Source organism: Leguminivora glycinivorella, chromosome Z (genome assembly GCF_023078275.1).
Source record: "Leguminivora glycinivorella isolate SPB_JAAS2020 chromosome Z, LegGlyc_1.1, whole genome shotgun sequence".
Taxonomy (NCBI): Eukaryota; Metazoa; Arthropoda; class Insecta; order Lepidoptera; family Tortricidae; genus Leguminivora; species Leguminivora glycinivorella.
The window spans coordinates 53,694,534-53,719,291 of NC_062998.1; the positions used below are offsets into that span (position 1 = coordinate 53,694,534).

General features: G+C 39.0%; 1 protein-coding gene across 2 annotated transcripts in view; it reads right to left on the reverse strand.

Annotated features, from left to right (window-relative positions):
• Nucleotides 1-14,346, reverse strand: part of LOC125240886 (plexin domain-containing protein 2) — a 61,983-nt gene extending 47,637 nt beyond the window's left edge. For both annotated transcript variants that reach the window (XM_048149035.1, XM_048149033.1), the window contains exon 1: nucleotides 14,155-14,346. In XM_048149035.1, coding sequence (XP_048004992.1) covers nucleotides 14,155-14,239 — 85 coding nt within the window. In that variant the 5' untranslated portion in view covers nucleotides 14,240-14,346. The remainder of the gene's footprint in view (nucleotides 1-14,154) is intronic.
• Nucleotides 14,347-24,758: the final 10,412 nt, after the last annotated feature.

The window sequence follows — 24,758 nt, forward strand, 5'->3', positions numbered from 1 at the left end:
CAACATTTGGGATACCCCCATTTGCCAGAATTTCATTTGCCATAATTTTATTTGCCATCCTATTCAACAATCATAATATTGTTTCTCATAACATCTTATGCCATAATCATTGTTTACTATATTAATCTAGTGCCAGAAACTTTGTTTCCCATAAAGTCAGTTTCCATAATGTCATTTGTCAGAATCATCGAAATCCGTAATTACCACATTCCATACCATCATTTGTCATACAAATTAGCGTCCAGAAAAGTCAATTTCCATAATGTGCTTTGGCAGAATCGAAAACTACTATAATAGGTACTAGAAGGACTAGAGAATGAAACTGCTATCAGAAAGTAGGTTAGGTTAGAACTGTGACCCCCTGGAAAATGAAACTGCTATCAGAAAGTAGGTTAGGTTAGAACTGCGACCCCCTGGAAAATGAAACTGCTATCAGAAAGTAGGTTAGGTTAGGTTAGAACTGTGAACCTCTGGAAAAGGAAACTGCTTGAAAAGTAGGTTAGGTTAGGTTAGAACGGTGACCCCCCGGAACATGAAAATACTATCAGCCAGTAGGTTAGGTTAGGTTAGAACTGCGACCCCTGTCTGCTATCAGAAAGTTGGTTAGGTTAGGTTAGAACTGTGACCCCCGAGAATGAAACTGCTGGAAAAGTAGGTTAGGTTAGGTTAGAACTGTGACCCCTGGAAAATGAAACTGCTATCAGAAAGTAGGTTAGGTTAGGTAATAATATGGGCAACAATTAATATGGCAATAATTGCTTATGGCGTTTGAATATTCTATGAAACCATATTATTGCACTTAATAATATGGCTAACAAATAGTATGGCATTGTATGATTATGGAAGGTAATATTCGGATAAACAACGAGTATGTCATATGATTTTTATGGTAAACAAATCATTCGGGCAAATGAAATTGAGGCAAGTTAGATTCGGGCAAATGAATATTATGTTAAATGACTGTCGGGCAAACAATAGACAACCACAACATTTATTATGGGACCAATGCTGAAATCGCGAAAAAAAAATGTGTTTTTTTTTGTTTGAAAGCTGAATTAGTCGGGAGTGTTCTTAGCCATGTTTCATGAAAATCGGTCCAGTATGTCGTGGTCGGGGGTTTGTTCAAATTTTTAATTTTGTGGTTAGGTTATTATCGGAGCTGCCAGAACCCTCAAACATCGGAACATGACTTTATTATCAAAACGTTACGTGTTTAGATATTTGTGAGGGCGGCAGCACCGATATATCAGCTGGCGACTGTACAGTCAACCAATTGGAACCCTAGGCCACTGTAGAACTATACCATAGTGACGTTATAAATCAGATTGTAAGAAATCTCTTACTGCTTTTCATTTTGACATGGTTATAGCACACCTCGGACACTGGCGATCAAATATATGAAAGAGGCGCGTTCCTAGCACACAATTTATGCTCGTGTAGGTGAACGCGTAGGTACTATGCTTGTATGAGTGAAATATGACAGGCCGTCTATTCGCCTTTTTGACAGGCGGTAACTGTGAGGTAGCCGAGAGGGGGTGGGCGGCACTTTCAGCGGGGAGCGGGAGTGGCCATACTGTACAATCTAGTACTCTTTATTATACTGTGGTTGTAGAGTGGCCTAGAGTTCCAATTGGTTGACTTGACCTGAGTGGTCACTCTCGGAGAGGAGCGTTCGGCGGGGCGGGCGAGCGTGCGTCCCTATGCAGCGTCGACTCAGGACACTTGTATGAGCTTCAATTGTTTGATTGCACGCCGCACGCCCCGCTTCACGCCCAATATGATCGTACACTCAGGCCTTACACTAACGGCCCAGCCACGACATTGGTCTAACGGCTCAGCCACGACATTGGTCTAACGGCCCAGCCACGACATTGGTCTAACGGCCCAGCCACGACATTGGTCTAAGCGCGACAGCGGTGAGCGGCAGCCATACGTGCGAATGAAAAGTCCCATCGCTGTGTCTCGCTCCAATGTATGCCCGCCGCTCACCGCTGTCGCGCTTAGACCAATGTCGTGGCTGAGCCGTTAGCGCGACAGCGGTGAGCGGCGCTCATGCATTGGAGCGAGACACAGCGATGGGACTTTTCATTCGCACGTATGGCTGCCGCTCACCGCTGTCGCGCTTAGACCAATGTCGTGGCCGGGCCGTAAGCGTTCGTGGCTTTGTAGTGGCGCAGATACAGAGTTTCGATCGAAACGTAAACGATTGTCTCACTTTGCTTGAATAGGTAAAAAGGAAACGAAATAAACAAAGCTACAAAAAACCTTTAACGGTAAATTAAACGCACAAAGGGAATTGGCAAATTTGAATCAATGGTAATGTGACTAATGAGAATTTAATTTGTTTTGTTTTGTTTTAGAACCAAACGAAAAGAGTCGGTTTCAGTTAACAAGGATTCAAAGCGTACCTATTATACATAAATTCCGAAAAACTAATTGGTGTGAGCCGGGGTTCGAACCCGCGACCTCCGGAACGAAAGTCGCACGTACTTACCGCTAGGCTACCAGCGCTTCCAATATCTTTATAAAAAATAGTTTTGAGATATCGAAATTGAGGTTTCTGTGGGCAGTGAGCTCTTTTACGATTTCGGAGTCATGCACGAACCCGAAGTCAAAACGTAGATGCGCGCGATTAGCGTGAGATGTTAACAAAAATTAACTAGATAAATTAAGCATGAAATTTCTATAAAAATATTGTTTTTGTGTTAATTACATACACTTTAAGCGATAATCTACATTCAGTATGTGAAAAAAGTAAATTTATTATACAGATTTTATGCTTGTCGTCACATAAACTTTTTAACAAAAAATAAAACCGCCTTCAAAAATAAGCGCGTTACAAAACACGGAGAAACTAAAAAGCCAAAAATAATAAACCTTTCAATTCAGATTTCTTATCGTATTGCAATAAGCTAAACATCCAAATTATAAACAAATCAATTATTTTTGTAGTCGGTACCAGACCTGTTCGTCGCCTTGCTATTGCCTGTCGCCCCACCCAACCATACACAGGCTGGTACCGACTCCAAAAATAATTGATTTGTTTATAATTTGGATGTTTAGCTTATTGCAATACGATAAGAAATCTGAATTGAAAGGTTTATTATTTTTGGCTTTTTAGTTTCTCCGTGTTTTGTAACGCGCTTATTTTTGAAGGCGGTTTTATTTTTTGTTAAAAAGTTTATTTATTTGTTGATTTTTAGTGGTTCCTAGTGATATTATATGTATCAGTCCGAATACATGTACAGTAGTGAAAGAATTATCCTTAAACTCCTAACCATTGAGGAGTTGACCTTCCATCATCAGCTCAGCCACATAAAATTATTACCATCAGACGTAAATACTGGTGTACCTTTGAAAAATAGACTAAAAACATTATATGTGCCTATAACATTTGAAGAGTTCCCTCGATTTCTCCAGGATCCCATCATCAGACCTTGACTTGGTGCCAATGGGACCATCTCGGGGTTATACCGGTTCGATCAAAAAATCGGTTAAAAACTGACAGCGAGTTAATTTTTGTTAACAACTTTACTAATTTTGGGCCCCGGTATTTGATAATGCCCTTGCCCTACAGTGATTGGTGCCGGCATCAGAAAGTATTTAGCAGCACCTTATGTAATCCCCCCTAATAAGGCCTGATTTAAACGGCGTGCGAACTCGCATGCGATTTTAGTCACATTGCGGGCTGTTGAGGTTACATACAATTTTGCACAGCCATAAAATACCGCAATGTAATAAAACTCGTATGCAAGTTCTCGTACCGTCTAAATGGGCCCTAAGGCGACTAAGGGAAAACTGGCGGCGGCAGATATGCGCATGAGCAAGGCTCGCCCGTATTAGCGGGGTCCTTGCTCACGAGGCCTGTGCGCGACGCCAAACAATAGTTATTTGTTATACAAGGGGGCAAAGCTGTATTTTAACGCCGAGTGTGGAATTGAAAAACGAGCAAGTGAAAGGATTCTATAGTTGAACCACGAGTGTAACACAAAACTTTTCCCCTCACTATAGCGAGGAAACTACAACGCAAAAAATGCGTTTATTACAGCTTCCAGTAGTTCCACAGGTGGTAAATCATCTTTATTACTAGATTCACCTACTTTTATCAATTTTAAAGCAGTTAATTTCACTTTATTCAAGGTTAAATTACTTTACTCACTAGTGGATAAAATGCGTTTTTACCCGCAGGTATTAAAGGACAAAACACGTGTTTCCCAGCTAGTGAGGGGAAAATATAGTTTTACACTCCAGCCAAATATAACCTAACCACAAAATTAAAATTTTGAAAAATCACCCGACTGCGACATAGTAGACCGATTTTCATGAAACATGGCTAAGAACACTCCCGACTAACTCAGCTTTCAGACAAAAAAAAACTAAACCTAAATCGGTTCATCCGTTCGGGAGCTACGATGCCAAAGACAGACAAACAGACAGACAGACAAGACACGTCAAACTTATAACACCCCGTCGTTTTTGCGGCGGTGGTTAAAAAACACACATTAGTATGGAAATGGCACAGGAACCGACCTGTTCTCTCAAGTATAATAAAATCATGGGTGTTAGGTATTTTTTAGGACTTGTAATAAAAATATCTAAATGCCATTTGAGGACAGGTCAAGCTAAGACCGGTTAGAATAAGGAAAATTAGAAGCGCGCAAACTTGATATCGGAAATCTTCATTGATAGTCAATTTATACTTAATTAATAAACACATACGGTCTAAAACCACATGACTATTTATACACATAAGTTCTTTTTGATGGGAGAAATGTTAATGTAGCTAAACATATAGAATATACTATATATATATAGCCTGTCCCGGCTTCGTATGCGGATAAAAGCAGAAAAATTGGTAAAGCAAGAGAGGAGAGAACGGCTCCACCATAATTGTTTTTTTTTATCGGTGTAGGCAGTGGACAGATGTGCGAAATGTCACGGAAACACAGGAACGTGTCATGATATCGTCACTACTTTTAAAAAAACTTGTATCTTCGTCTGTCAATGAAAAGAAAATTGTAGTAAGTACTTTTAACTTTGAGGAGCAGCGTGAGATACGAGATTTTTTTGGTTTTTTGATAATATTAGTATTTTCGGAAATAATCGCTCCAAAAGGAAAAAAAGTGCGTCCCCCCCCTCTAACTTTTGAACCGTATGTTTAAAAAATATGAAAAAAATCACAAAAGTAGAACTTTATAAAGACTTTCTAGGAAAATTATTTTGAACTTGATAGGTTCAGTAGTTTTTGAGAAAAATACGGAAAACTACGGAACCCTACACTGAGCGTGGCCCGACACGCTCTTGGCCGGTTTTTTTCAAAGTAGTGACGATATTTCAGTCAGTCTGTAGGTACTATCAGCTGCAAAAGTGTATATGGCGAATTTATCAAAATTCAAAATTCATAATATTCAAAATTCAAAATATTTATTCAGCAAATAGGCCACTGGGGCACTTTTACACGTCACATACATTTGAACATAATTTTTATATTTGAATTTAAATTACACAATTGATACAATACTAATTTTACCTAGTGTATAACGCTACTACAATTTATTAGAGATGTATAAGGTCTCTTCAAGTCGAATTACAACTAAAACTACACATAATATAAAAAAAAAAGTACAAACAGACATAAAACCGGCCAAGAGCATGTCGGGCCACGCTTAGTGTAGGGTTCCGTAGTTTTTCGTATTTTTCTCAAAAACTACTAAACCCATCAAGTTCAAAACAATTTTTCTAGAAAGTCTTTATAAAGTTCTACTTTTGTGATTTTTTTCATATTTTTTAAACATATGGTTCAAAAGTTAGAGGGGGGGGGGACGCACTTTTTCTTCCTTTAGGAGCGATTATTTCCGAAAATATTAATATTATCAAAAAACGATCTTAGTAAACCCTTATTCATTTTTAAATACCTATCCAACAATATATCACACGTTGGGGTTGGAATGAAAAAAAAATATCAGCCCCCACTTTACATGTAGGGGGGTACCTTAATAAAACATTTTTTTCCATTTTTTATTTTTGCACTTTGTTGGCGTGATTGATATACATATTGGTACCAAATTTCAGCTTTCTAGTGCTTACGGTTACTGAGATTATCCGCGGACGGACGGACGGACGGACGGACGGACGGACGGACGGACGGACGGACGGACGGACGACGGACGGACGGACGGACGGACGGACAGACAGACATGGCGAAACTATAAGGGTTCCTAGTTGAACGGAACCCTATAAGGGTTCCTACAATAGTTGACTACGGAACCCTAAAAAAAACTCAAAATATAAAAAAAAAGTACAAACAGACATAAACATTACCTTAGAGGTACAAATGACTCTAAATGTCACAACTTAAGATAACATGTATAGTATACTTAATCAATGAATTCATTCATAATTTCTCCATGCACTTTTGCAGCTGATAGTACAAGAAGCACTAACATTGACCGAACTAGCATGACACGATCGTGTTTCCGTGAAAACACCAAAAACATTTCGCACTACGTCTATATTACATTAGCACAGCACAGCGGATATCATCTCGCTCGAATCTAGAGCAGAGCCCAACTGGGGAAGTACCTCCGCCTTACAGAAGACCGCAGCCAAATAGCACTAGACCCTACTCATAGTGTTGTGTTCCTGCCGGTGAGTAAGGCTCCCAGAGCTCAACGAGGGTGCGGTGTGCTGATGACGGGAGGACTTACGGAACTAACTTGTTCCGTCTATTGTCCTTTGAGTCGTCGGCAACCCGAACCGAACCCTCCTTGGAACTTGTGCACTCCTTTTTGCTGTGTACTTAACACAGCAAAAGGGAGTGTACATGTTTCTAATGGGGTGGCAACGCGCATGTGAGACTGTTTGAGTTGCAGGCGTCCATAGGTTACGGTGACCGCTTTACATCAGGCGGACCGTATACTTGTTTGCCACCGACGTAGTATAAAAAAAAAGATTAATACACGTGATATTGTTTAGAGTTGATTAGTACATCCATACTAATACATTTCGTCACTACTTTGAAAAAATCTCGTTTCTTTTCATTGACAGACGAAGGTAAGTTTTTTAAAAGTATAGTGACGATATTGTAAATGGGAGAGTGTGCACCTATGTCTGTTTGTTTATCCGTCTCACGGCAATACGGAGCGACGAATTGACGTGATTTTTAAGTGAAGGTATGTTGAAAGAATGGAGAGTGACATAGGCTGCTTTTTGTCTCTTTCTAAGGCAGCGTTCCCACTTATGCGTCGCGTGTCTCGGGGCGCGCAAAGGGCGTCCGCGCCACGCCACCTGAGTGTAATTCAAAAAGCGTCTCCTCAGTACATTTTGTATAGGAAGGACGTAAGGCGCGCCGCCAAGCGGCGCGGCGCGCGCCCCGCCGCCGCCAAGCGGCGCGGCGCGCGCCCCGCCGCCGCCACGCCACCTGGGGCGCGTCTTACGTCTTTCCTATACAAAATGTACTGAGGAGGCGTTTTTTGAATTACACTGAAGCGGCGTGGCGCGGACGCCCGTTGCGCGCCCCGAGACACGCGACGCTCTGGTGTGGCCGGTCACTAACCGTCCACTTCCCTAAAATGGGGGGTGGAATTTTGTATGGAGCATTATTTTCTAATTTAACGCGAGCGAAGCCGCGGGCAAAAGCTAATAACGTCATATTTCAAGCAATTTACACAAATCCTTAGACTTATTGTATACTATTATATGTATGTATTTAACCCCGTGTGGTGACGGGTTAAGAATTTCACCACCCCCTTTCTTCCCGTGGACACAATTTGGATTTCTTTAATCCCTTTTTGCCAAGAGTGGCACTGAAACTTAGTAGTTCATGTGCTCTGCCTACCCCTTTATCCCTTTACAGGCGTGATTATATGTATGTATGTATTAACCTTTTTCAAGAATCGCCTTATTCAAATTCATCCAACAGTGGGACTTTGCTATACCACCCGCCCCATGCAGCAGCCAGCAACACCTTTTTTCATAGCGTCGACTAAGAGTCTCCCCAAACCTATCGGCTTTCGCTGACCAAAAATCGCTCGTTAGTATGAACATGCGTACACATGCGTCCAGCGACGACGACGCTTAAGGACACGTCTTGACGTATTCCACTTCTATCCCGTGTCTGTCCCATGTCTGTATCATCTGGCGTACTTCGCCACGTGTCAAAAATGCAAGTGTGGACGTGTCCTGTTCAAGCGGACAATAGCGAACATCCTTTGAAAAAAAAACCGACTTTCGATGGATCGGCTCGAAACACGCAAATTTAATGCGTGCTTCGAGCCGATCCATCTGTAACACTGTATAAGTACACAGATCAGCGTACACATTGGGCCTGGTTAGTAGATTGTGCTGCCAGTTATCCTGTGTCCGGGATTTTCTTTCCAGTGTTCAGAATGGATTATGCCGTACTGCAGCTTGTAACAAATTGTTCTCGTAACAAAAGACGTCCACACCAACGGTACTGACACGTGTTCGCGATGGTCACGGGATAAGGTTCGGTAAATTGTCACAAGTGTGGACCCACCTTAAGCGTTTTCATATTAACGATCGACTTTTTGTCGTCTGAGCATTTTCAGAATTTGGGACACCCCAATCAGCGTAAGTCGTTAACAAAAATTAACTCGCTGTCAGTTTTGTGACGACAATTAAGCATAAAATCTGTCTAAAAATTTACTTTTTCCACGTTCTGAATGTAGATTATCGCTTAAATTTTATATAATTAACACAAAAACAATACTTTTATAGAAATTTCATGCTTAATTATCGTCACAAACCTAACAGTGAGTTAATTTTTGTTAACAGCTTACGCTAATTTGGGGGTCCCAAATTCTGAAAATGCTCGTCTAGAGCCGATTCTGCGTCGATAGGTTTGGGGATACCCCAAAATTGTCGCTCATAAGACGCTAGTGTGTGATAGCCCTTAATACTTGAGATACTCTTTGCTCTTTATATGATGATAATGACATGTTGATAACTCTTCAAAGTTCAAATTGACGACAAATGTTTTCTGGAATTCCCTCATATTATAATTTTGAAGAATGAAATGACTTATTTAATTACTTGGAATTTATTGATAACGATGAGGAAAATGTAATAATATGTAACTCCACTCACATCACAAAGAAAGAAATCATTGTTAAAAATATATTTTATGTACCCTACAACTTGGCAAAAAAGAGCAGAAATGGAAGTAAGTTTTTCAGTGTCACCACACTGAGAGCATACATATAGTCACTACTTTTAAAAAAACTTGTATCTTCGTCTGTCAATGAAAAGAAAATTGTAGTAAGTATGTATGGAATGCATATAGACTTACTGTGTTTTATTTTAACTTTGAGGAACAGCGTGAGATACGAGATTTTTTAAAAGTAGTGACGATATATCATAATATCAATACCAATAAACTGGCATAGCCAATTCTCCAAAGTTATTTTTGAACACAATACTGGGCACCGGCCTCCAATGAAAGGAGTTAAAACCATAGTTAATTGTTTAGCTTCCTGTTACTATACTTAATTGAGGTTTTTGACCCGTGACGTTTATCTGGGCCGCAGTTTTAACCAGTTATACTTGACCTGTATGACCTTGAGAATTGTATGTATGAAGGGACCAGTGTACACTGGGTTTTAGTATGAGTCGCGTAAATAATAGAAAGTGAAAACAGTTGACAATGAGTGAATTTGTTTTTTTGTTTAAATCTTCTGAGAGAAAAAGTATTGTTAGACATATTTTTTGTACATGTAGGAAGAGTGGTATCGACAGACAGTCAATGAAATTATATTATTTAGAGGTAAAAAGGAAGTCTACCTATACAAAAAAAAGAACTCACTTTTAACACTAACTCTGTTATATTTTTTTTTATTATAAACTGGCCTATTTCTAGAGCAACTAAAATTAATACAGACACTTTAATTGTAAAAACTATAAGCACAATTTTATTGCATATTTTATGGCATAGATCCCATTAATGCCAATAAATTAATCTAGGGCATTAAGATTAATGTGATTAAAAATAGATGTCGTCACTACTTTGAAAAAAACTTGTATCTTCGTCTCTCAATGAAAAGAAAATTGTAGTAAGTATGTATGGAATGCATATAGACTTACTGCGTTTTAACTTTGAGGAGCAGCGTGAGATACGAGATTTTTTAAAAGTAGTGACGATGTATGTATGATGATTGATGAATAAGGGCCACCACCAAAAAAAACCAACAAAAATGGAGGGTTAACCCACTATTTTATATGGAATTTGACAGATGACACCCCACTAACCCTGAGTTATGTCAGTGGTTGGTGCAAGTAGGCCTAAGGATAATATGACAGTTTTATTTATATGTAGTTGCTAAAAATGTGCTTGATGTGATGAGAAAAATATTATTTGAAAACAAATAATTATTATTTTAATTGATTCAGCTCGTATGTTTATTTAAAAAAAAATGCAAATTGAAAGTGAATTTCCTAAAAATTTCATACAAATTTCAGAAAACGCATAAACATTAAGTGCGTTTTCACATTATCCGATCCGATATCGGATGTCGGAAGGATTTCAATAAAAAAAATCCAAGATGGCGCCCGTAATGTATGGGATATCGGTCTGACATCCGATATCGGATCGGATAATGTGAAAACGCACTAAGACGTTACTTTGTTAAGATATATTTGAGCAGCTAGGTCCTAGGCTATTAATAATATGTGAGTGTGCATGAGAAAAGTCCCACTTTGTTGATTGCTATAAAGCCGCTTTGTCAGTTTTTTCATAAAGAGACAAGTAAATCTCGCCTCAATGGTAACCGACAAAGTGGGACGTTTTACTAAACACACTCACATATATCTTATGGCGAGTGTAAATATTTCTTGTCATTCTCAGAGTCAAATTACAGCAGCAGGTTATAAAACCTTATCATAGTAACATGATAGTACAGTATGGACAGTTATGTGTTGTGCAAGTATCAAATAATACCGTCCACTCATTGTGAGAAGGTATCTAAGCACCTTGTATTTAATAAGTAAAATAAAAACTCACACTTCATTTTTAGGGTTCCGTAGTCAACTACTAGGAACCCTTATAGTTTCGCCATGTCTGTCTGTCCGTCCGTCCGTCCGCGGATAATCTCAGTCAGTAACCGTAAGCACTAGAAAGCTGAAATTTGGTACCAATATGTATATCAATCACGCCAACAAAGTGCAAAAATAAAAAATGGAAAAAAATGTTTTATTAGGGTACCCCCCCCTCTACATGTAAAGTGGGGGCTGATATTTTTTTTCATTCCAACCCCAACGTGTGATATATTGTTCGATAGGTATTTAAAAATGAATAAGGGTTTACTAAAATCGTTTTTTGATAATATTAATATTTTCGGAAATAATCACTCCTAAAGGAAAAAAAAGTGCGTCCCCCCCCCTCTAACTTTTGAACCATATGTTTAAAAAATATGAAAAAGATCACAAAAGTAGAACTTTATAAAGACTTTCTAGGAAAATTGTTTTGAACTTGATAAGTTCAGTAGTTTTTGAGAAAAATACGAAAAACTACGGAACCCTACACTGAGCGTGGCCCGACACGCTCTTGGCCGGTTTTTTTAGAATTCCGTACCTCAAAAAGGAAAAACGGAACCCTTATAGGATCACTCGTGTGTCTGTCTGTCCGTTGTCACAGCCAATTTTCTCCGAAACTACCGAACCGATTAACTTGAAATTTGGCACACATAATATATGATATATGATCCACTGATCCTCCTAAAAAGGAGGCGCCTAAGCCCTTCTTGTAGTGTACGAAACCCTTGCAACGAGAGTACAACTCGCATTTTTACACAGATTGACTGAGTCCCAAGGTAAGCTCAAGAAGGCTTGTGTTGTGTAGGTACTCAGACAATATCAAATTTATAATAATAATAATATAACAATAAAGACGTTTATTCAAAAGTTTGAACACATGTACATTATAAAAGTACACAGGCATGCTTACAAACTAATTGAAAAGGTAAGTGGCTTAGCTAATGTCTGTGCCAGAGGGCCTCGAGGCGCAGCGGCCACAAGGACTGCCAGCAACGGACACTGTTATTCTGCCACCACCAGATTTATAGCTAGCTAACTAATAACTAACAGTAAAAACATTAACGCCATGTCGGACAGGATAGCATAAACTGAACAAATGCAAGGTGTGTGGAATTAGGTACTATACTTATATATTTAATAGAACAGTCGCACACAGCCAAACAATCAACTTAGTTCATAAACCAACATAATTTGTACAATTAAGTCTCTTACTAATTTTCTTACGATTAAGTATAGACCTATAAAATAAATTGGTTTAATTATCCCTGCTGTAGCCTATTAGTAGTATTACAGTATTCCACAATAATAGTTATTTGTTTTACAAGGGGGCAAAGTGGTTGTTTAACCGCACGTGCCAATATTGATACCTGAGCAAGCGAAAGATTCCAATATTGAACCGCGAGCGTAGCGAGTGGTTCAAAAAGTGGAATCTTGAGCGTTGCGAGGGTATCAAGGCACGAAGGTTAAACAAACTTTGCCACCGAGTGAAACACAAAAATTTTTACCACACCAACACGAACAACATACTGACTATAAAACATCACTAAATCAAATTCATCAATTTATTCAATATTTATGATTCAAAATCATCATATAAAGGTAAAATCTAGCAGCCAGATTAAGACATCGAGTTAAAATTTGTATGAAATTACTTTGTCCCCTTGTGGATAAAATGCAATTTTGCTATCTGTTTTCGAATAGCAAAGAAAGCCTTTACCAGTTGGTGTGGTGAAAAGACTATTGCAAGTACAGTCAACTAATTGGAACCCTAGGCCACTCTACAACCATGTCAAAATAACAAGCAATAAGAGATTTCTTACAATCTGATTTATCATGTCACTATTACATAGTCCTACAGTGGCCTATGGTTCCAATTAGTTGACTGTGCTTATTATCTTTTCTACATGTTATACACTGGGATGTATTGCATATGCTAAAATCAGGCTGAGGCAGGGTGGCAATGATTTTGATATCCCTGCCTGTGCTAAGGTTAAAATAATCCAGCAGTGTTTTGGAATATCTGTAGTATACAAATCATTTATTCAGGAAATAGGCCACAGAGGCACTTTTAGGTTACCTACTATGTGCGTATTCACATGATCCAATCCAATATCGGATGTAGTACCGATATCCTATACATTACAGGCACCATTTTAGATTTTTTCTATAGAAATTCTTCCGACATCCAATATCGGATTGGTTATTGTGAAAACGGACTGACACTAGTTTGCATTATACAAGTCATAAATTAAGCAATTCATTGATTTCATTTCCTTTCTTAGTTTTTGTACAAGTGGTGGGTATGCTACATAATGCAATTTTTATCATCTACCCACATATTTATAATACAGAAGGCCAGTTTTGAATTTTAAACTGTTGGTCTTTTTTTTTAAATCCCAGTAAAGGTATACAACAATCTGATATATTTGCTCCTTATATTTATCATATTAGTCACATTGTGGCCAAAGTACAAGCTAAGCTATATTTGGGTCTAAGTTAATGTGTGACAGACTCCAAATAAGTAATTGAACAAACATACAACACAACCAACAATATGGTAAGAGCACAGATTTTATTAGCTAAGAAGGAAAATTCTTCTATCTGTGTTCCAGAAAACATGTAGGTATCTTATCAAAAATTTCTTTACAATGTGTGTTCGAGGTTTAAAAAATACACGAACGAGAAAATAAAAACACTACTTTGTTTACATTGCTTATAGATTAGATAAACAGCCGCCTATAGCAAGCTAGCTTTGCACTATGTTATCACTTCTGTGATTTCATGGAAGCATCTTATGTGTTCTCTTTGCTTATGTGCATCCAAGTGTCCTCTAATGAGCAATGACTCACTAAGGCGCAGATTAAAAAAAATATTAACCATAGAAAAGTCTAGAATTTTTTTAATGTATCATCATGCACAGGATTCATCACAATGCCTCATAAAGACAATTCGCTCGCCCGCGTAGGCCCAAACGAAGCTATGTTGTTGGCAAATTAACAATTAGCATCAAATAGATTTGAGTCACGACATACGCGGACAAGGCCTCAACTGTTCGAATATACACAGTTTTGTCTTTGTTTACTTTAGTTACACCGTATTACTTACCTTTTACTGGACTTGAGAGAGAGAAACACAGCAGGACAGCAGCGGCAACCTTCATAACACTCACTTTTTTGTTGAAAAAGTCCATTTTAGCGTATGGATGTGCTATTTACGTTTAAAATATAAGACCGTCTTGGCATTGACGTTTACCACGCTGGCGGTGCGAACTATGAAAAACCAACGGTGAACAAGACAAGTTCGTATGATCGTTTGGATGGTGTTGCCAGCCTTCGAGTTCAAAACTCGTGCAAACGTTAATTACTGCATTGCGACTTTGTCAGTGAAAAGAGCAACAACTGAAAACTTTTTTTGAAAAATTGGATGTGTTCGTTCAGTAGACTTAAATATAATGATACTTCTGTTCTGTGTTTTGTTCAAAAAAATTATATTTTGTGGATAGAATATTTTTCAAAAATATACATTATATGAAATAGATATCATACACGAAAGAAAAAACGGCAAGGCCCACTGGTGGCCGAGCCGGGAATCGAACCGCCCGGCGGGCGTGTGGTCTAGTGGTGACCGTATCGCCGTGTCTTGCGTGGGCGACCGTCGCGTCTCATACTTCCATATCGATAAGGTTTGATCTCGTATGCGTCGCATCGCTGTCGCGCGACCATCGCTGAAGACCCGGGTACGATTCCCGGCTCGGCCACCAGTGGGCCTTGCCGTTTTTTCTTTCGTGCATGATATCTATTTCAATTTATAATTTATATATAGCAGTGTGACTATAAACATTAAATAAATGTCATATACAAAGAAAAAGTGACCAAGGCCTCCAAGTGTTCCGAGCTGGAATCGAACCAGCGTACTCCGTTAACCGGACGGATGCCTGTAAAACCACTCGGCCATCGGATCACGAAAGCAAGGGTCGAAATTTCCAAGTATGACTACTAAGTGTAAGTGTGACTACTTGAAAAAAGAATAAATCAAAAATATTCAATAAAATAATTTGATTTGTTCCCTAGTTGTAAAAATATACATGTCAACATTTAGGAAGCCATTTTTCTGGACCATCTGCACCATCAACATTATCGCCAATTTCTCGAAAAAAAGGTAACTTAACCCACATACAATTTGTAGTGGTTACAAAGGTTTAAAAAAAACCTCAACTTTAGACAAATTCATGTGGCTGGTAACATTTTCGATTGCTAAAGTTGCATTTTAAACAAAAAGTATTTTTATCATGTTGAAAATGCTTAATTAATTTGCACACTTAATTTACTATTATATTTATTTTTTTAGCAATAATTTTTAATAAAAGCACTTTGCTTTTTACCCATACCATGAATGGTTTATTATCTATGATCGTTGGTTTCTTCGATGGTTCCTAGATGGCGTTAATAAATGAGTTTGCGTTGGTTTGCGCAAGTTTGCGCAATCCTGAGAAAAGATAGCTTTGAAAAACCCCCGATAGATGGTGATAAGGGTTATTTGTCCAGTTATTTCTGAAGAATTAACTAATCTTATTTTTACTTGAAATCATATGGATTACCTACCTACAGTTCTACCACACAATAAGTACTCTTTGTTGGGATCTCTTTGGCGCTTTGAATTATCTGACAGTCAGAAAAATTGTCCTGTCGAAGTGCTGTCGTAGGTATTATGGGTGTCTTAGGTATAAAATATATAATAGTGGTGTTAATATATGGTGTTAATACAAATATTTAGTATTTTTACAAATTAAAAGGAGTGTGACTGTTCATGGTTCAGTTTGTGAGTTACTTCTAGGGCTTCCAATACCGGGATCCCGGTATCTCGGGATCCCGGGATCCCGCCTTTTTTTGGGCCCATTTCAATACCGGTATTTAATTTAGCAATACCGGGATCCCGGTATTTTTAAAAACTAACAAATTATGCCAAATTAACGTAAATTACTCATCAAAAACGTAAAATTTCTGCATCATGATGGTCACTACACGCGTAAATCTTGCTTGTTGCTCTCTTTTCTCGATTTGACACATTCTCTGTTTGGTGTTTTTGCAAGATTTGTATGAAAATGATAGTTTTTTCGATGATTACCCAGATAAAGAATTAAAGTTACGCGTCAAAAGCATTCATTGAGGAGGGTCTGCCGCGAACAGTTTTTGACACATTTGTCGCACTTGTGACTTCGCACGTAAGTGTGACAGAAAAGCAACACGTCAAACGTAGTTGTAATAGGCCATAGATCCTCTGTAAACAAATCGCCTTGATGCATCTATATTGGTTATTGCAAACGAACTAACGTATACCGTAGCTACTCTATTTTCACTGTTGTACGTGTGCGTTAGTGTGTTGAACTCTAGCTGAAAACTTTGCCGTAACATTCCCGATAGTAACGAAATAGGGAACTCACTACTCAACTATCAAAATGAGGAAAATTACTTTTCTTATACGTAAATGAAGTGTTCCTATTCCGCGAAGTAATCTTTTTGATTTTGATTATCATGGATTTCCGCAAAGTAATGTGTGATTCCATAGATTATTTCTTAATGTGATTTTTAATAATCTATGTCGGACAATTTAGCTTTTTTTTTATAAATGGGCTTACTCTTGGCCACAGACTAGCCAAAGCAGAGTCAAAGACGTGGCCTACGATGGAGTGAGCTCGCCCAGAAGATGCCTGTTCACTCTTGATTTGAAGGAAGGGTTATATGAGCTCGGAAATATAGCCGCCGGCAAGGAATTCCACACCTTGGCAGTGCGCATAAGAAAAGAAGAAGCAAAGCGCTTCGTGCGGATTCTTGGCTAATTATTCAATGATTTGGTGGATTTATTTTATTAGTGCTTTAGCGCCTCTAGCGCCACTAAAAACAAAAATACCACTAAATTGTACCATAGATATTGATTACAATGTGTTTAAAAAAATCATCTCATGTTCTAATTTCAAAAGTCAATGATGAAACTATAGAGTGTGTGTAATCGAGAAATGCTCTTAATGCTTGTTATTTAATAAAGTGATACTGATATTATAGTTAAATCTACAGTACAATTATACCATTAACACCGACTATAAAATGTAACACTGCATGAATGAGACACAGCTTCCTAGTATCACAGCCATATTAAAGAAGAGGCGACTGAGGTGGCTCGGGCATGTGTATCGAATGGAGCGGACTCGTTTGCCGCGTCAAATCCTGCTGGAAGAGGTTGCAGATGCAAAGAGACCGGTCGGACGGCCAATGCTGCGCTTTAAAGATTGCGTGAAGCGTGACATAGTCACATTTGATATTCCATGCAACCAGTGGCAACGACTGGCCGAGAACCGACCCACGTGGCGCCGTGTTATCCATGAAGGTCAATCCAAGCACGCCAATGCCTGGTTTTTCTCCTTGAATGATAAACGCATGAGGCGTCACGAGCAGGCCTCTAACCCCCGCCCATCTGGGGGAGCATATACCTGCCGTGTGTGCGGACGAGGGATCCTCTCTTGAATTGGGCTATACGGCCACGAATGTAAGTGTCGCAAGGATGCTGCTTAATCGTCTGTTATAGATGCAAAGGCCTGTTATTATTAAAATGTAAAAGGTTCTATTCCGCACGAGCTTAAAGAGAACGATTTGGCAAAAAACATGGTTTGCTATGGCCGCGTCTTCTTGCAAAATGTCCGATCTGGAGGCGATATCTAACTTACAGAATCACCTGAGTACAGATCTGGCGCTCTTTCCCGCTTGATTTTATACTGCGTCCTCAGTCCCACTCACAACAAAAATAAAGAGCACAGGGCGTAGCCGTTTGAACTATGTAGGTATACTTAAAAACAATAAAAGTTGAGCCGACTTGGCCACATAAGTTTGAAAAACCGTTTTGGGTCAAAATCGAAACTTTTTAAGTTGGAAATGTAATCGATTTGACCCATTTGTAAGAATTGTAAGTCGGATTAGCAAGATTCTGCTGTAGTATAACACGCATGAAAATTAACAAACGAGATTTTGAATAAAATTTGTTATTTTAAGCAAATTACTTGGTTTTTATATTTTCCTGATTTCAATACCGGGATCCCGGGATCCCGGTATTGAAATCGCCAATACCGGAATGAATACCGGTATTGGAGAATGTCCGGTATTTGGAAGCCCTAGTTACTTCAATAATGGTGTTGTGGACAATCCAAAACAGAATGTGTGCTAGGAACGCGCATCTTTCATTTTTGATCGCCAGTGTCCGAGATGTGGCTGCGGACTGCTCATTGAATTGAATTGAAGTAAGCGTAAACGAAATGATTGGTCTGAATCTAAATCTGGTCTGATATGGGACTGCTTGACTACTTGCCTATTGAAGATAATTTATCATCACATTCATCACAGTGTGCGTAGCCGAATGCAAAAACGCTCACGATAATATGTCTTTAGTTGCTATATCTCTATCACTCTTGTGGATTAGCGTGACAGAGCCAGACTACCTTTCTGCGGCGCTTTGGTGGCGTTTCGCGTAGCAGAAATGCCATTTGGCTAAAGGACCAGGTAAGATTTTTTTTTTCATTATAATTGGGCTTACTCTTGGCCACAGACTAGCCAAAGGCAAAGACGTGGCCTACGATGGAGTGAGCTCGCCCAGAAGATGCCTGTTCACTCTTGATTCCTAAGTATCTAAGTATAGAAAATTAGAGTGGATGAGTTGAGTGAGTGGAAAGAATATTATGTGTCTCATTTTTTTATCTGTCGGTCTGGCCTAACGCGTAGTGACCCTGCCTGCTAAGCCGCGGACCCGGGTTCGAATCCCGGTAAGGGCATTTATTTGTGTGATTAACACAGATATTTGTTCCTAAGTCATGGATGTTCTAGCGGTCTGCGGCGTAAGTATATGGCCATACCATCGCATCGAGGCGACTTTCCTGCAGCTTATCCGCTTCGTCTAGAATACAATGTAGAGTAAATAAAGGAATTCTTGTACACAATTGCCGGTAGCAAATGTAGAAATAGGCAACGGTAGGTGCAGTGAGTAGTCGATTCATTCCGCTCGCGCGGGAAATCACGCGTGCGTGTGTAGGGTGACCAGCCGGTTGAGGAGAATGAGGACGGTCCCAGTCGGACACTGTTCCGATGGGTTGGCATTGCTACGTAGCAATTATTAAGTAGCGTTGGAACAATTTGACGTCGCTTTACGTGCGCTACCACAGATAAAAAAATTTTTTTATAGTACGTCGGTGGCAAACAAGCGTACGGCAGGCCTGATGGAAAGCGGTCACCGTAACCTATGGACGCATGCAACTGAAAGAGTGCCACATGCGCGTTGCCACCCCATTAGAAACTTGTACATTCCCTTTTGCTTTGATTTGATTTTAGTCAACACTAAATGGCTAAAAGATTCCACTCTGAGGGCCAATTTCATGAATTTCATTCAATAATATCTCCGCTAATAGAGATTTAAATTCTATTAACAAAATCGAAAACGAGTGGTCAATACCACTGGATTTACTAGCCTAGCCTAGATTCAAAAATATAATTTCATCGTTTTCCAGAGACTTCTGAACGGCGAATTCGTGCGTTCGGAATTAAAAAATCGATCCACTAAACCACTGTTCAATTTCGGTTTCGTAACCTTTTGGGACACCGGTCCAATCGTTCTTAACCAACCAACTGAGGCCTGCCAGAACCTTGCATATTTTTCCATGTCTTCCCTAAATGCAACATCATTTTGACACTTTCCGGTGGGAAGACAGAAGATTTTTTTTTATAATTCTTTTTCCTGAACCCTCCCACCGCCTGGTCACCCTACGCGGCGGGAGCAGTCCCACGAGTAGAGCAATTTATGGTGCTCTCCACTATATCCTTTGTTTTTCCAATTTCCCCATTTACATAATATGCAGTGTTATGGGGCCGGCCTACGATAAGCGTATGTTCGTACCTACCCTTAAAGTACCTACTCTTAAATAAAAATATGGTTTTTACGTTTTCGAGGGGTTAGAATGCTCAATAACTGGGAGGCAAAGTTGTTAAATCGCTCGTGCTAATATTGATAATATCGGAGCAAGCGGAAAATTCTAATATTTGAAATCGAAAGTGCAATTTTGAGCATTTTAGAATCCCTGCAAAGGCTACAGAAACGGACGCTTACTATAACCAAAATATACATAATAATTTTATCCAGACATTTACACAGAGAGCACAGAGAGCCATGGAGCGCGCCATGCTCGGTATCAAGATGCAACCGAGTAAGGAATACCGCCGAGATCCGTCATCGCACTAAGGTGCAACACGTAGGTTTCGTTATTACCAAACTAAAATGGAGTTGGGCGGGTCATGTTGCTAGGCAGAGTGATGGCAGGTGGGCCAAAATATTAACGGAATGGTGGCCGCTAACAAATGTAAGAAGAGCCTGGCATCCGTTGGCTCGTTGGGTCGACGACATCCGAAAAACTGCGGGTCACAACTGGATGAGACTAGCCCAGGACCAGGAGAAGTGGCGTACTAGAAGAGAGGCCTATGCTCAGCAGGGGGTGATAAAGGGCTGATATGATGATGATGATGAGACATTTACGCTATTAACGTACCTATACGGTATCCCTAAAAGGCTTCGCTCCAGAGCTCCTCCTCCTTTTGACTCACGTTTCACCTGTGACAGATGTGGCAAAAGGTGTCGTGCTGCCATCGGACTACTAAGTCACTAAAGACGATCTACTGCACCACACAATAAAATCACTGCAACGATCATCAGCTAAGATGTCGTGGCCGATGATGATCTATTAGCTAGCCGCTGCTGTGTCATTCTATTGAAAAAATCTCACGGTAGATCTACCGAAATCAAAAGAGCTTAGCAAAACATCACAAACGCGTCCCCCTACCGGAAAAAAGTGTTAAACTGCCCGAACAAGTAATTATTAACCACGCAAACAAATTTGTAACAACAAAATTAGCGAATAGCTCACTGTCCAGCCGGGGCAGGGAGTGGAGAACGTTCAAGACTAACAATCTTCTTAAGACGCAACAGGAGCGAAAATGCTAAAATGGAAAGGCCCCCTTTCAATTTGGGAATTTTAGTTATTAGATAGAGATAGATATCATCGCGCGACCATGCTACCGGTGCGAGTCTTTCCGCCATCTCGAGAGAAAATGATCATTTCCTCATATAATGATTTAGATGAAATCTATGCCCGATGTCTTGTTATATTATTTGCTGTGAAGATTGTCGTATGATCGATGACGATCTACGTTATTACTATCTATGAGCCATTAGGGAAAGATTTAAGTTTTATTTAAGACTAGCTTTTGCCCGCGGCTTCGCTCGCGTTAGAAAGAAACAAAAAGTAACCTATGTCACTCTCCATCCCTTCAATCATCTCTACCTAAAAAGATCACTTCAATTCGTCGCTCCGTTTTGCCGTGAAAGACGGACAAACAAACAGACACACACACTTTCCTATTTATATTAGTATGGATAAGAGTGAGAATAAAATATATCTACAACTGCAGTCAATCAAATCCGAAAACCTTATACGCCCATCAACTAAAAAAAAAAAATCTCAGCTATCAGTCTTCTTTGTTCACTACACTCTCCCAAAACGAAACTAAAACTATCTCCCCGAAAAACCCATCCTAGAATCTCTACCACTTTCCCCCGACCTCCATTTCCCACACGGAAAACGCGGAGCAAAGTCCAACTTTGCTGGCCGTGCGGAAAAACAGGGAGCTTAATCTAAAAGTTTGGTTAATTGAGGTAACGAAGTAGCTCCCTCATCGTATTAAGTCTGAATTGGGTGAAATCCGCGTGATTATGTATGCTCGGGGGATCGCTGAAAAAAGGTGTAAATTTGGTTTTGCGCGTGAGTGGCCTAAGTGTGTTTTTTAAACTAGAAAGTTTTGTGTCATGCATTTTGTATGAAAATGAATTAGGTGCAGGCACTATGAGTACTTAAGCGTTGTGTAATGTGTGCAGAAGTGTATCCATTTCATTATTCAAATCATTTTGACTTTAACCACTTTTTTATCTTTTAAAATACTTTCCCGTGTGGACGGGTTAAGAATTTCACCACCCGCTTTCTTCCCGTGGGTGTGGTAGAAGTCGACTGTGGGATTTGGGTTTAATTGTGGCGTAGGCGAGAGGCTGGCAATCTGTCACTGCAATGTCACAATTTTCGTTTTCTTTCAACCCTTTAATTGCCAAGAGTGATGGCACTGAGACTTTTAGTAGTTTCATGTGCTCTGCCTACCTCTTTATGGGATACAGGCGTGAATGTATGTATGTATATTAAAATACTTAACCGAAAATCAGTGAAATTTATTCACTATGATATATCAATTTACATATGCTATACCGCCAAATTATAAACTTTTGCACCCCAAAAACATCTAATTTCTTCAAAAAATTAGTTTAAACACGCCGTTAAATAAGTAACATGCCAGTGCCCTAATTAAACTTTTAAAAAAGTCACTCAAAAAAGAAAAGTGATTAAAATCGCCGGGCCAATCAGACCAGGCATAAATGGGTGAATTCCGTAACTCGGCTGACTGGAGGCGGGTATTTTTTTAGTCAGCGAAGCGTAAACTGTGCGCCGCGGATCCGCCATTTTGTTTTCTTTTCAGGTACGTACGTAATAAGTAGGTACGTATGGTGTTTTATCCAGCAATAGTTCGCAAAGTAGTACATATATAATATACATTTTCCCCTCACTAGCTCGGAAACACGTGTTTTGTCCTTTAATACCAGCGGGTAAAAACGCATTTTATCCACTAGTGGGTAAAGTAATTTGACCTTGAATAAAGCTTTGAAATTGATAAAAGTAGGTGATTCTAGTAATAAAGATGATTTACCACCTGTAGAACTACTGGAAGCACGGAAGCAGTGATAAACGCATTTTTTGCGTTGTAGTTTCCTCGCTATAGTGAGGGGAAAAGTTTTGTGTTACACTCGGGTGCAAATGTATTTTACTTCTCGTGTGTTAAAAAACTCGCTAGTTCAGGATTCTATTCTCGAACTATTCAATCCTTTCACTTGCTCGTTTTTCAATTCCACACTCGGCGTTAAAATACAACTTTGCCCCCTTGTATAACAAATAAGTAACTATTCTTCATCATTATCCTTTTCTCAACTTTTTTTCATCCTCTAGGTTAAGGATTTATACAATCATCATCCTCCTTGGTTCGATTTTTTATGGTTTACTTATTTTTCTCGTGTTGATGTACCTACTGAATAAAATGTGATTAGATCTGTAGCAAAATATGTTTCATCTTCGTACACTGACACCTTCGGAATGGATCAAATTTTATGCTAAATTTCATATTGGCTTTGACTTACATGCGGATGCTTAAAACTGAATTTCTAGATGCGGCCTGTAATTTTTTCCCAGCATGAAATGATCTCTTGAAAGTGGTAAAATGTTGTCAATATATATTGATTTAAACTAACACGATCTTCACTCATATTATTAAATTAAAACGGGACTTAATCGCGTAAAACTTACGTTTTATATTTAACCCGACGTTTCGGACATGACATTACGTCCGTACGTAAGTTTTACGCGATTAAGTCCCGTTTTAATTTAATAATATGTTGTCAATATGTTAGAAAACAATAAAATGAAAGTCAGTCCATTTCCCTAAAGCAGTTTTTATGCGGATCCCTAAAAATATAATTAGACCGCTACACCCTAATGAAATTATAAAGGAGGCCGAACTCCGTAAGTGTCGTAAAGACGGGAAAAAGTGCCGTTTTATCCCCCTCAAGAAAAGTCTAGAAATAATTGTTCGGGAGTTGAATAAAATTGGAACTTTGCCATAAAAATGCGTTGATTAAAAAAGTGTGAGTCGGTCTAATTTTGCAATGATTTAAACCTACTGTATTTAAATAGGCGTTTTAATATCTATTTCAACAGTTAAAGTAACATTTTAGAATTGTATTTCTAATTTTTCTCTTTGATGGCCTGATTTTCTCTTTGGCCAGTACCTGTTTTTAAGGTTCTGAAATATATTTTTCAGTACAGATGGTGTTTTTTTTAAGCACTAGTGCAAAAAGTTGTTCATTATATGTCAGGTCGAAACTTCCGGGGGCCATCTGTACTGAAAAACGTCGTACGATACACGTGCGAAAAGGAAATTCGTACGAACTCACGCACTTCTAATGTACGAAAAGTTTATACAGACAAAGTGCAAAATTATGTATACACACCTTTATGTACAGGTAAAAAGTTCTGTATACATATTTTTGGCACTTTGTCTGTAACACAGCTGTGTTGTTGACTGTACTATATTGATAGTAAGTGTAACTATAAACTAAATTCCTTGAAAACTCCCGAATTGACTCATACATTTTATTAAGTTTTATTTCGTCATTAAGGTTCCCTAGTATCTATATTTTCTTAATTTCGAGAAACAATTAACCTGCCTATTATATCTTACGACAGTCGACGCTTATATTACTAAATGTTGGTAACAAAATAGGTTCTCAAATTGAACCGAAACATTTCTGACGTGGCTATGTACAAAGTTGTAACCGGGAATTGAATTGCTCAACTATAAATTAAATTCCTTGTGTGAAGAAAGATATAACTGTCGATCAAAAAATTGCGTCAGTTTCGGTTTTAGATACATCTCAGACCTCTAATTTTGTTTTATGCGTTTTTTCTTTATATTCAAACGAAAGGAATGTGTAAGTATGATAAGCAATATATTGTTCAAAAATATTTCCAATTA